This window comes from Pogona vitticeps, chromosome 10, assembly GCF_051106095.1.
Source record: "Pogona vitticeps strain Pit_001003342236 chromosome 10, PviZW2.1, whole genome shotgun sequence".
Taxonomy (NCBI): Eukaryota; Metazoa; Chordata; class Lepidosauria; order Squamata; family Agamidae; genus Pogona; species Pogona vitticeps.
Window position 1 is genome coordinate 7,614,580 of NC_135792.1, and position 12,485 is coordinate 7,627,064.

The window sequence follows — 12,485 nt, forward strand, 5'->3', positions numbered from 1 at the left end:
AAGATCCTGAATTTTGAGTCCTTATGTGTTTAGTGCTCTTTCTTGCAGCACTGTGAGGCTTTCCAAATCACTCATGAAACATGCAACAGGTTTCAAGATATCATACTTCAGTGGTTCTCAACCTTGGATCTCCAGATGTTCCTGGACTGCAACTCCCAGAATTCCTTGCCAGCACAGCAAGTGGCGAAGGCTTCTGGGAGTTGCAGTCCGGGAATGTCTGGGGACCCAAGGTTGGGAACCACTGTCAAACTTGGCTGATATGTCTCCCTCCATGTTTCACATAGAATTGCCAAACTGAATGGTAGCTAAACCTTTTTTTTCCCCAACACTGGCAATGGAGCAGCTTCTTCTTCCACATCTGAGAGCAGAAAGCTGGTTTAGGGGGCACAGGAAAAGACGTTTGGCACACACAATGCTGTCTTGTATGAAAGGGAAATGCCTTGGGGAAGGTCATGGGAACATCAAAAGGATTTGCTGGTGCTGCCGTCTAGAGCCTACTGTCTAGGGCGGATGCCTCTCTCTGCTGGCCCTGCCCAGGTAGATCCTTCTGGGGCAAGTGTATGACTTTTGCAAGGCACATAAGCTTAAATGCTTCTGTGTATTGTTTCTTTGTTTCTGGCAATAGCACACACCTTCTTGAAGGTATCTAGGAGCAGTTGGGCTGGGGTTTAACAAGAGAAAGAGAAGGAACAGAATGGCAGAGACGAAGGGTGGGCCATAAGCCATTTTGCCTCACAGTCTGCAAGCTGCCTTCCTCCAGGTTAACATTAATTATGGGGAACAGTCTTCACTTTGGGCTTCCTTGACTTAGTGGATGAGCTACCAGGAAGTAACCAGTATCAGTAATGGAGCTTCCTGTGCAGAAGGTGCCTGCACACGTAGCAAACATCTAAACCCGTAGACATAAGTAATCCTGTGTGTTCATGTCTTCCAGCCTTTGGACTATGAGATTTCAGCTTTCCACACACTGCTAATCAAGGTAGAAAATGAAGACCCGCTGGTTCCAGATATCTCATATGACACTAGTTCTACTGCAACGGTTCAGATCACTGTTCTGGATGTCAACGAAGGCCCTGTTTTCCACCCAAACCCAATGACTGTCACCAAACAAGAAAACATTCCTATTGGAAGTGTTGTGTTGACTGTCAATGCCACTGATCCAGATACCTTGCAACATCAGACTATAAGGTGAGTAGAATTCTCTTGAATCCCACTTTACTATGACAGCCACCAATGTTTTCTAATCTATCCCAAACATATCTGGAATTGAAGCCGGTGAATCTTTCAAGAACATGTTGCTGTTATTGTTTTATTTTTCATTGATTTGACTAAGAATTTAATACAGAAGCATCTGAGATATCCAAATTTTGATTTTTAGTAAGTGCTTCAATAGACTTATATTTCTGCCCTCCCCTGCTCAACACACACCTTTAAGAACCATTCTGTATGCCTTCAGATACTGAGGTCTATATTGGAAACCTGTTATTGCTGTTATTTTCTGTAGTTAAATCTTTCTCTCCATGGTCTGCAGCCTCCCAGTGGCTGTAGGTTTTGTCATTCTGTTGGAGGAATTCGCTTTCCAGACAGTGAACATTTTAAGGATGCTAACTGGTACTAACTTAGTATTCCACCTTCCATCTTAATGATTCTCATTGTCAGTATCTGTTAATGACCTCCAGTGCTTTGAAGGCATAAGAAGAGACATATTGAGAACTCACATACCTAGATCTGACCTTGAAAATTATAGCACCGAAATAGTTCCAGGCAGGCCATTCAAATGGTCTCTCTCTGTAGTCACAAGTCCTGAATGCCATATTATAAGATGAGAATTTCACAATGGAAAACATATAGCCAACTCTACATGCCACTTTCCATTAAAGGGGCGTAATGATTAGAACCCAAAGAGTAAGTTTAGACTAGCTATTCTCAGTGTGGGCCCTGACACATTTGAAGGGGGCCACATACTGGAAACACACCATCTTCCCACACCACCTTATAAGGCTCTTTATGTGACTTATACAATTTCTTATTGTATTTATGCCTATGGCCAAAAAAGTTTAGGCTGGTTTAGACTGTTCCAGTGCTGTAAGTCTTACCAGTGTAATTTCTTCCTCATAAGCTGTTCAGGAGACTCCCCTTACATCTAAGTACGGAATAGTCTTCCAAAATTTGGTGTAGAATTAGGGAGTAGCGATACATGTTGTGGCCTAGAATTCTGTGCTGTCAAGTCGGAAACTGACTTATAGTGAACTACATAGAGCTTTCAAGGTAAGTGAGATATCTAAGGAGTGGCTTGATCAGTTCTGCTGCCCCAGTGAGCTTCTGTGGCTTAGCAGGGATTCAAAACCAAGTCTCCTTAGCAGGGATTCAAAACCAAGTCTCCTGAGTCCTAGCCTGTCACTCTACCCACTACATCACACTCGGTATCCCAGTATTCCATATACAGTGGCGCCTCACTTAACGACGATAATCCATTCCAGGAAAATTGCCGTTAAGCGAAAACATTGTAAAGCAAAAATAAAAACCCCATTGAAATGCATTGAAACCCATTCATTGCGTTCCAATGGGGTAAAAACTCACCGTCCAGCAAAGATCCTCCATATGGCGGCCATTTTCACTGCCTGTATAGCGAGGAATCGGTCCCTAGAAAACAGCGAGGGGCCATTTTGAAAGCCAGCAACCATTTTGAAGCCGCCAATCAGCTGTTTAAAAAACATCGTTTTATGAAGAATCGGTTCCCGAAGCAGGGAACCGATCATCACAAAACAAAATTCCCCCATTTAGACCATCATTTTTATTTAAGATTGTCTTAAAGCGGATTCGTCGTAATGCAAGGCACCACTGTACTCTGTATTATAAATGCTTCTGTAGGTACATGCCGACCTGGGTTCCACACATTGCAATGAACATGGAGGCTGGGTTTGAGGAGCTCTGTGCCTCCATTTGCCTTTCTTATTCTGCAGACTGCAAATTCGTACTTTCTTCTGTAGAGCAATATGAGGTGTGGAAAGTGTGTTAAGATGGGTAAAGACCCTTTTGTTTGTTAAGCTGGATGACATTCATGGTTAATACGCGCACCCAGTAATATAATAACTGTTAGATGCCCCAGTTTTTCAGGGCTACTGGGAAAGGAACGTCCTTCAGCGGAAGGCATGACATTGAATAAATCACCTATTTGGAGAATGGATAGATTGGGGGAACGGACAACCTCAGATCACTCCTGTTAAACGATGCCTCTGGTAATATCAAAATAATATTCTGCATGTAGTCCACATCTCCAAGGAAGAATGTGGGCTATTAAATGCTGCCATGGTCTCATGTTTAAAGAATGGAGAATCAATTTTAATGCCATTTTGTGACATATGAAGGCAGCTTCTCCTTCCGAATCTCAAGTGGCCACAGCGGGGGTGAATATATCAGATTATTCTCATTTACCAGTGCTCCTGCACTCTCCTGTGGAGAGGGAAACTACATATTTTTCACTCCAAATAGACTGAGGATTTGGAAATAGAGATGGCTGGGAAATGGAGTGACAACTTTGCTGTGGATACCATTGACACCGGGATCCCACTATACAGTCTAGATTGGCCTCAGGGTGAATGACATGTAATGGACTGAGAGGACATGGGGCACAGGGACACAAGCCTTGGGAGACAATGGCCTTTCCAAGTCTAGAGCCATAGACACCCACCCATTCTGCACTCGGAGTCCTTGCTTGTGTGGCCTTTACACCGATGGTCCCAGTGAGAGAGGTCCTTGAAAACAACATTGACTGGTAAGGGGGTTCAGCCTTTTGTTGAAACTTGACAAGAACTCTTGTAAGATGGAGGTCCATGGCGCTTTGTAGATGCTCCAGCAAAACAAAGCAGGAAGGAGTTTCTTCTACGTGACTCAAAATCTTTTCCCCTAATAACTTGCCTAATCATGTCTTTGTTAAACAAAAATGGTGCAAAGCTTAACCTTGAAGTGGAGCCGTTTATGGATTCTTGGGCATTATGTGAAAGCAGTTCTCTCTTCGACATCATACTGCCTTGAACACACTGGGTCTCAATTAATTTCAGAAGCTAAGCATCATCAGGCCTGGTTAGTTCTTGGATGGGAGAACTCCAAGGAATACCAAGGAGTCCAGAAGTACTTAACTGTAAATAATGTACTTATATGGTTATGAGACTCTCTAGATAGGGCCAGGATTTGAAACCTTAGGCAGCTATTGTTAATGGGCAAAGTTGACAATGTGAAACTATACTGCTACTGCTGCTACCACCGCCACCGCCACCGCCACCACCACCACTACCACCACCACCACCACCACCACCATTACTACTACTACTACTACTACTACTACTACTACTACTACTACTACTACTACTACTACTACTACTACTACTACTACTACTAATAATAATAATAATAATAATAATAATAATAATAATAATAATAATAATAATAATAATAATAATAATCCTTCATGTCAATTCTGATTTATGAGAACCCTTTTTCAGGGTTTTTCAGGTAGAAGGTACTCAAAAGTAGTTTAGAATTCCCTTCCTCTAGAGGGCGCTCTGGGATTCTGCAGCTTGCCCAAGGCTACACAGGCTGGCTCTACTTCGCAGGAGGCACAGGAGGGGAAATGAATCCCCCCCCCCAACCCCTGACTTCACAGTCAGACATGTAAACTACTGAACTACCCAGCCAGCTTATGGCTTACTAAATATAGGGCCCCATTGATCTAGCTCAGCATAAAAGCAGATTCCTGTGTACTTTTTTTTGGACAATGAGTCTCTGAATCCTTCTGTTTCCTATTTGTGAAGCAGCCCTTAGGCTCCTTCATCTTATAGGGGGCCAGAGTTAGTGCTTCCCACGGGACAATCTAGTTGCATTTCTCTTGCCAGTTTTTCCTTCTTGTCCTAACGGAACTTGGCCATATGGCCCAAGAAAGAGTATCATGAATGGAGAATGTGTGGATTTCCAGAGGTTGCTGGTGTGTGACTTCCAGAACCTCCGTCTTTGGCTCTGCTACCTAGGAGGGTATCTGGAGGCTGAAATGTTTTCCACTACTGAGCCTATCCTTTAGCTTCTTAAGGGACCCCAGAATGAAATAAGGAGCTGTGTTGTCAAGATCAAGGGGGATCGTTTGAATCCAAGATCCTCCATTTCTCCAAATCTGTTTTCAAAAGAAGGGTAGAGAAGTGTGTGACCTGCTCTACTCAAGAAAATATTTTTTTTGCTGATCATTGCATTCATGGTGTATGAAAAGGAATGGCAATAATTTTGGTGGAATACTTTGAGGGAAGCAGCGGTAGCAATAATGCAGATGAGAATCAAAGCGGATTTGAGTGTTCAAATTGTAATGTAAGGTGAGAAATACATAATTAGAGGGCTTGCATTCCTGCATCATTAAAACTCATACTTGAAAATAAGTATGAATATTTTATGTCCTGATGTCAGGAAAAACTGTAGATGGTGCTCTTAATAGGTGTAATTCCCACTTATTTAAAAAAAAAATTCAAAAATAATTTTTAAATCCCCATTTACACATACATTTCATTTCTGCTGTTTGGGTGAGTATCTGCCAACGGATGGACAAGTGTTGTGGGATTTCTATCAGACTACAGAATACTTGCCTCATACAGTGTGTAACCCAGTCATCAATCAACCCAATGGTTAATAAATTTGTGCCAGCAATTATGACATTTGATTTGCTAATCAGAAGTTGCCCTTGAAGCTTAAGTCTGGGCACCTGTGTGTGTGTGCGTGTGTAAAAATGAGAATTTAAAGCTCAAATTTAATAATACTTTTTTATCCTGGGAAATTAAAAGAAGAGCTTTGTTCCTAGAAATCCATTATTAACAGTAGATCTTAATTAAACATATCTACTAGCTTCAATAACTTGCCTCACTGGAAAGATCCTTCAAGGTATACCTTTCCATCCCAAGCTCAACAAGTCCAGAGACTGTGGTAGTTCGACTTCGTACCAAGTATAAATAAGTTGTTTACTGCACTGTAGTGGTAATTTTTAATTAAAGCAATGCTCTCTGCTTTCATATTTTATTGTGGCAATATACTTTTATTACCTACTGTGCTTCTGGAGTTTTAATTATTTATGTAAATGTCTTACAGGAACTTTCCTTCTCAGGAATTTTTGTGACTGGATCTTTCAGTAGAGAAATCAGCTTTGATTATGTTTTTTTCAGCATGTCCAATTGATTAAATAGCCATATTAAAATGACTCACATATCTCTTTCTACATAGATTTGGATGAAGGATGGTATATTCCTCTATGTATATGCATATCTGTATCTAAATGCAGATAATAATAATTATAACTGTGTGCTGTCAAGTCATTTCTGACTTATGGCGACCCTTTTCATAGTTTCCAGGTAGCACTCAGAAGTGGTTTACCATTACCTTCCTCTAGGGGGCACCCTGGGACTGTGCAGCTTGCCCAAGGCCACACAGGCTGGCTCTACTTGTAGAAGGCACTGTGGGGAATCAAACCCCCAACCTCTGGCTCTGAAGTCAGATATCTAAACCACTGAGCTGTCCAACCAACAATCTGTTGGATTATGCCTGATTAATGTATTGTTATCATTACCCACAGATCAGAAAAATATAGAGAAATACTCTTACATACCCCCTAGTGGCCAAATTTGACATTGCCTCTTGGAAATATTTATAAGAGAAAAGAGAAATCAAATACTTCTCTTGCAATTTAGGATTAATAAGAGAGTGGCAGAAAAATCTCTACCAAAGTACCACTAAAAATGCTTTATAATGCTTTATAAAAGTAACTTTTGAAATTAACTAGGTATTATACCATAGATGTTTCTGGTTACAACTAAAAGTAATTTTGCAACTACTAGTTATACTGTTTGTTATCCCAAAGCAACTAATTGTATTACTTGCAACTAGTTACTTCTCAGCTCTGGACAAGCAATGCAGAGAAATGGGAACAGATAATATTTCCATATGTAATTCCAAAATAGAAAGAGATAAAGGTTTTCTAGAACCATTTCCAAGACGTTGGAAGTTGTGTTTGAAGTATGTGGGCTGTTCTTTTTTTTTCCCTCCCAAGTCCTAAGCAGTTTAAAAACTAAACAAAATTCAGTGGAACAGAGCAAGGAATAGTTTGCTTCTGTTGTCCCTATTTATGCTGCCAATCACTGGCACTCTGTGTGCAGAGAAAGCATAAGCTATGAGTCATGAAACTAATTCTCGAAATGTATTTCATACTCTGCTGCCAGCTTCATCAAGCAGAGCTGAGCACTCTCTGTCAAAACGTGATGGGAGCCGAAAAACTATCATTCCTCAGCATAACGGTGTGGGGATTAATTTCGCACTCTCTTTATTGTAGGCATGGGCCAATAAGCTTGCTGTTGGATTACTCAGCAATCTCATTTCGAAAATACACTATATATATAAATAACGAGGAAGGTCTAGTGAGTCTTGAACCAAGAGTAGCTGCTTTTATGTAGTTAGGCACTCGGCCCTTTTCAACATGTCTTCCAGAGTTTTAAAGTGTTGTCTCTAGACTGTAAAATCAAGAGACTTCTTTTCCTGGTGCAGAGAGAAAAATACGTATAAGACCTCTCTAGGCCTAAATTAATAGGACATCCTTTTACAATGCAGTCACATTCCTTCTCTTTAAGGATGTGTCCTAAATAAAATAAATTAATACATTTATTGTCATTGTAAGTCTATACGTAGTATACACATATAACGAAATTCAAGGGGCTTTTAGACATATATGATGCTCGACGGCTCACCGTCTGTCCCTTGGTAATTTTGCAATGGATCTCTGAACCTAGTATAGATCCTTTTTAAAATATTTTTTTATTTCTATAACTATAACAAAAAACAAATCATACATAAAAACATATAAACTCAAACACAATAACAGTGTTCCCCACCACCATATACGGGACCTCTTGCCATATTCTTCTTTTTCTTCTTCTTCTCCTTCTTCTATTGTCCTCCTCTCCAGAACTGCATAGATTCTTGATTTGGAGCTTTCCCTTTCCCCCTTATTAACACATATTGCAAAAATTTGCCCCATATTACATGTAATGTAGTATAGATCCTTTTTAGAGAGGAAGAAATCTGCTATTGCTTCCTGGTGGGGCTGGTGTAAGAAGAAAGTCGGGAAAAATTAAAATACAACTTTGTCTGGAGATTGCTGTGCTAATCCTACAAATCACTATGGAAACATCGGCTCCAGGAAGATCAGTTACAATAAACCTCTCTCAGGAAGGAGAGTAGTCAAAGTCATAGAATCACAGATTAATGGAGTTGGAAGATGCCTGTAAGGCCACCGAATCCAATCTCCTGCTCAATGCAGGAATCCAAATCAAAGTCTATCAGACAGATGGCTAATTTCCTCATGAATGCCTCCAGTGTTGGAGCGCTCACCACCTCCCAAGGTAATTGCTACTACTGTCTTACTGCTGTAACAATTAGGACATTTTTGTGATATTCAATGGAAATCTGGCTTCCTATGACTGGAGCCCAGGAAAAAAAATATTCATTCACTACATCAGAAGAGTTGAACATCACACATTTGACATCTGTATGGATCTTGCTCAGCTCTCAAGGCTGGCCCACCAGTTTTCTGCATCAATTGCCTGTCTGTTTCATCGTAATGGTGGTTGGTGGTTGCCCTCTTTGTTTATATAATAAACAAAAGAGTCACATAGTGAATGTTGGTCTTGGAGGGAAGAGAAATTTCTTTGGTATATTTATCTTTGTACAAGTGGGGCTTTCTGCTTTCACAAAGGGGGTTAGTGGACCATGTGACAGAAACAGAGGATCTGTGAGTAGAATAGACCATTCCATACAAAGTTCTTCACCAACAGGGAATTGGCCAATGAGACCAGCAACATTTTTCAAGAATACAGTCCCACAGTTGTTTAGCAAGGACCATTTTATTAAAAAAGGGCAAAAAGGATCCCCCCCAATAACCTTTCCTCCCATAATGTATTCCCAGCCTTCTTTTAAGTATCTAATAACATTAGAAATGTATTTGAGGCCAGTTAGGAAATTAGTGAAATGTTTGAAAGCTATTTTTCATCTAGTCACTTTCTGTAATATTACGATAATAGGAAAATATACCTCATGGAGTTCAACTGGTGGCTTTTTCTATTAACTTTGTAATAAGAGGCCCCATTTCTGTAAAATAGCTTCTGAGTATAAGTGAAATTCAGCTCTTTGCTCAGCATTAGAGACACCGTAAGTCAGCCACAAAGTGAAATTCTTTGGTGCTTATAGCTAGTAGCTGATTGCACGGTTGCGTTCCTATAATGTGACTTCTGACTGGTATGCGGAAACCCATATTGCAAGGTGTATTCATTAGGGGGAATCTGTTAATTCAGATCCACATGTGAATCAGGGGCTTGGGTGTGGAGAGAATGAGGACTCCAGTCTTGATAACACAAACTGAAGGTTGGTGTCACAACAAGTAATTAAATTTACATAAATGGGCACATCGATGTAAACAGTCATTCTTCTTTTTTAAATGTATGTTTACCTCCCTCCTAAGGCATTAAAAGTACAGTACTTCTGTTGTCTTGTGTGGTTTCGCACCATTCTTCTTATATCCCTGTAATAATTCTAAGAGATGCATTAGGAAAAGAGCTGGTGCCAAAGGTTCGGAGTTCGATTCCCGGCTGTGCCTTCTTGATAGGGACTGGACTCAATGATCCATATGGTCCCTTCCAACACTTCAGTTCTAAGATCATCACTACTATTATAAAAGTCATGGCCTACGGTCCATGGAAGCTGGTGGGATAGCTCAATGAGTTAGTGGCTAAAAATGTCACCTGAAAGTCCTTTTAAAAGTGTTATTTTACAAGTAACTAGAAAATGTTACTTTTGACAAGAAAATGCCATCCTCATGCATTACATTACTTTTATAATTTCACTTTGCTTTGTCCTTCCCTTCCCCCCCAAAGTAGCTAATTTTAAATGATTATGTTGCTTGTTACACCGTATATGTTGTTTACACTACTTGCATATGACTGCGAAGTTGTGAAATGGTGCTCCCGGGAAGAATTCTATGGTAGCAGTTGATGTTACACATCCAGTTGTCTTTTGGGCTCAAAGGAGGCACGAAGGCTTAAGTAGTCATAATCCCTTCTCCAGTCACACAGTCAGCTGGGCCAGTGGGTGGCCTATTAAGTTCAGCAGCATCAATTTAACCGGCAAGGTGATTTTCAGCTGGAGAGTCTTTACCACATTTTATTGCTGTTGTTGTTGTTTGCTTTACTTTCACTCGCAAGCAGCAGCCTTTGATTTTCTGTAGACCTTGAGGGTCATGGTGAGACTGAGTGAATATAGAAAATAAATAAATAAAAACAGCAGAAACATTGCAGCACAGCATGTAATAACAAGTGTAAGAAACTTGACTTGATGTGTGATACATGAAATACCTAAAACATAATCCAGAAGTCTCTTGAGAGAGAGAATGGAAAGAAAAGAGAGAAATAAAAGAGAAAGGAGAGAAATAAACACCCTTTTCTTTCCTAAAAGCAAAGGGTCCAAGTTGATCTTGCAGTAGAATCTACTGGTTGGACTGAATTTGCATTCAGTTTCCATTTTGTGTCTAATCTCTTCCCAGCTTGGACCGGTAAATTGCCAAAACTGTTAATGTTCACAGTAGAGTTGAGCTGTGCTGAGCTGCCTACTACTGTAAGTACTGCTAGCATTCCCCCGCCCCTTTAAAATCGCCTACTGTTCCATCCCATCATTGGGACACCCAAGGAGGCTAAAAATGTGTGTGTGGGGGGAACGCGATGCAGTCTTTAAGAAAGGAAAATGCAGCAGTCAAACAGCAGGTAATGCAGACTTAATGAAGGCTAGAGGGATAATAACCTTTTCTAAAGAAAGACTCAAGTACCATCAATGCCATAGGCATACTGGAACAAAAGACTCATCCAAATGGCATCCGAATGCTATGAAGGAGGTAACCAGACCTTGTGATAGCTTCGAGGAGACCCCTCGGGCAGATCTGCCAGTCATGCCTCCAGTACTTAAGAAGACTTGGAGCAGAACCTCTTTTGATAATCAGATGTGGCAGGAAAGACCTTGTGAGAGGAAGCCTTGGGGCCCCATATTTATTATTTGTTTTATTATTGTATATGTTATGGACTGTTTGTAAAATTCTTATGTTTTCGTATACACCTTATTGGAAGCCGCCCAGAGTGGTCGACCAGACCAGATGGGCGGGATATAAATCAAATAAATAAATAAATAAATAAATAAATAAATAAATAAATAAATAAATAAATAAATAAATAAATAAATAAATAAATAAATAAATAGTATGAAAGAGGGTCTACAGTAGGCATCAACATTGGAGGGTCCCAGGGGGCAAATTTCTACCTCCAGGACTTACTTTGAACCAATGGAGAAAAGAAGGAAAGAAGGAAGTGTTGCAAAATGTCTGGTCAAATTCCTTTTTTGATATGCAGTAGAAGTGCAGAGACTGGCAGAGGAGAATAGCTTTGAGTTCCCCAGATAGTCCACCCCTTTCTCATTCACTGGCACATCGAATCTCAATAACTCATTCTGAGACATTTGCGGGGGCGGGGGGAATAAAAACGCTCCATTAGTTACAGTTATGAACAAGATCAACAGCAAACAAACTGCAATGGGTGAAACAGAGGGAAAGAGCAGAGAGGTCCTTTGAAGTCAGCAGCCAGAAAAAAATGATGGTTTCGTTCTGGATAGATTGACAGCCCAGAAAGGTCCCAGTAGCTGCAACTCCTACAGGCAGCATGTGAGGTTCTAACAATTTTGGAAGGAACTCACTAGCTAACTTCTGATATTCAAAAATCTATTTCAATTCTTTTTTCAACGTCAAGGGCTTCATGGGACATTGGAAGGTCCCGCCCCTCACTTCAGAGGAAAGTCAAGGTTCCTGAGCATTTCAATGTTCTCTTCACCCCTCTTCTTATTTCATTTAGTTTTGTTTCTTTTCATTTCTTGGCCATGGCATGCAAAAACAGCCTTGGGGGCTGCGTGTGTCCCACACACGTAGCTTTGCCCACCCGTCTCGACTGCAGTGAATGTGGGGAACCTTTCACCATTAAAAGATGATGTTGCCATCTTTCAACATCACAGCATTCTTGGATGATGGTGAAAGGTCCTACAGAATGTTTTGCTTCTCCATGCCTTCTCAGTTCTTTGTCACAGATGATGGCTTAACACCATGTGATACAGATTTCTCCAGGCCAGATGAATCGTTGTGACTTTTCGCTCCTCTTAACCATGACTTCCCTCTTCTGGATCTTTCAAGAAAAAGCAAAATCAGAGAGGCGTAGTGATCTTTCATGCATGGCTACACAGCTTGCTAAAAATCTGACACTCCAGACGGCAAATCTGTGGGATGGAACGGGGTGGTGAAAGACCAAAACCGTATGGTCAACACACAAACCAACCCACTGCTCTTTAATGGTTGAGGTATGAGGTCGTAACTTATATTTTCAGAC

General features: G+C 40.7%; 1 protein-coding gene across 3 annotated transcripts in view; it reads left to right on the forward strand.

Annotated features, from left to right (window-relative positions):
- CDH13 (cadherin 13) overlaps nucleotides 1–12,485 on the forward strand; it is a 692,714-nt gene that overhangs the window by 629,581 nt on the left and 50,648 nt on the right. For all 3 annotated transcript variants that reach the window (XM_072980590.2, XM_078380491.1, XM_020801938.3), the window contains one exon: nucleotides 935–1,188. In XM_072980590.2, coding sequence (XP_072836691.2) covers nucleotides 935–1,188 — 254 coding nt within the window. The remainder of the gene's footprint in view (nucleotides 1–934; nucleotides 1,189–12,485) is intronic.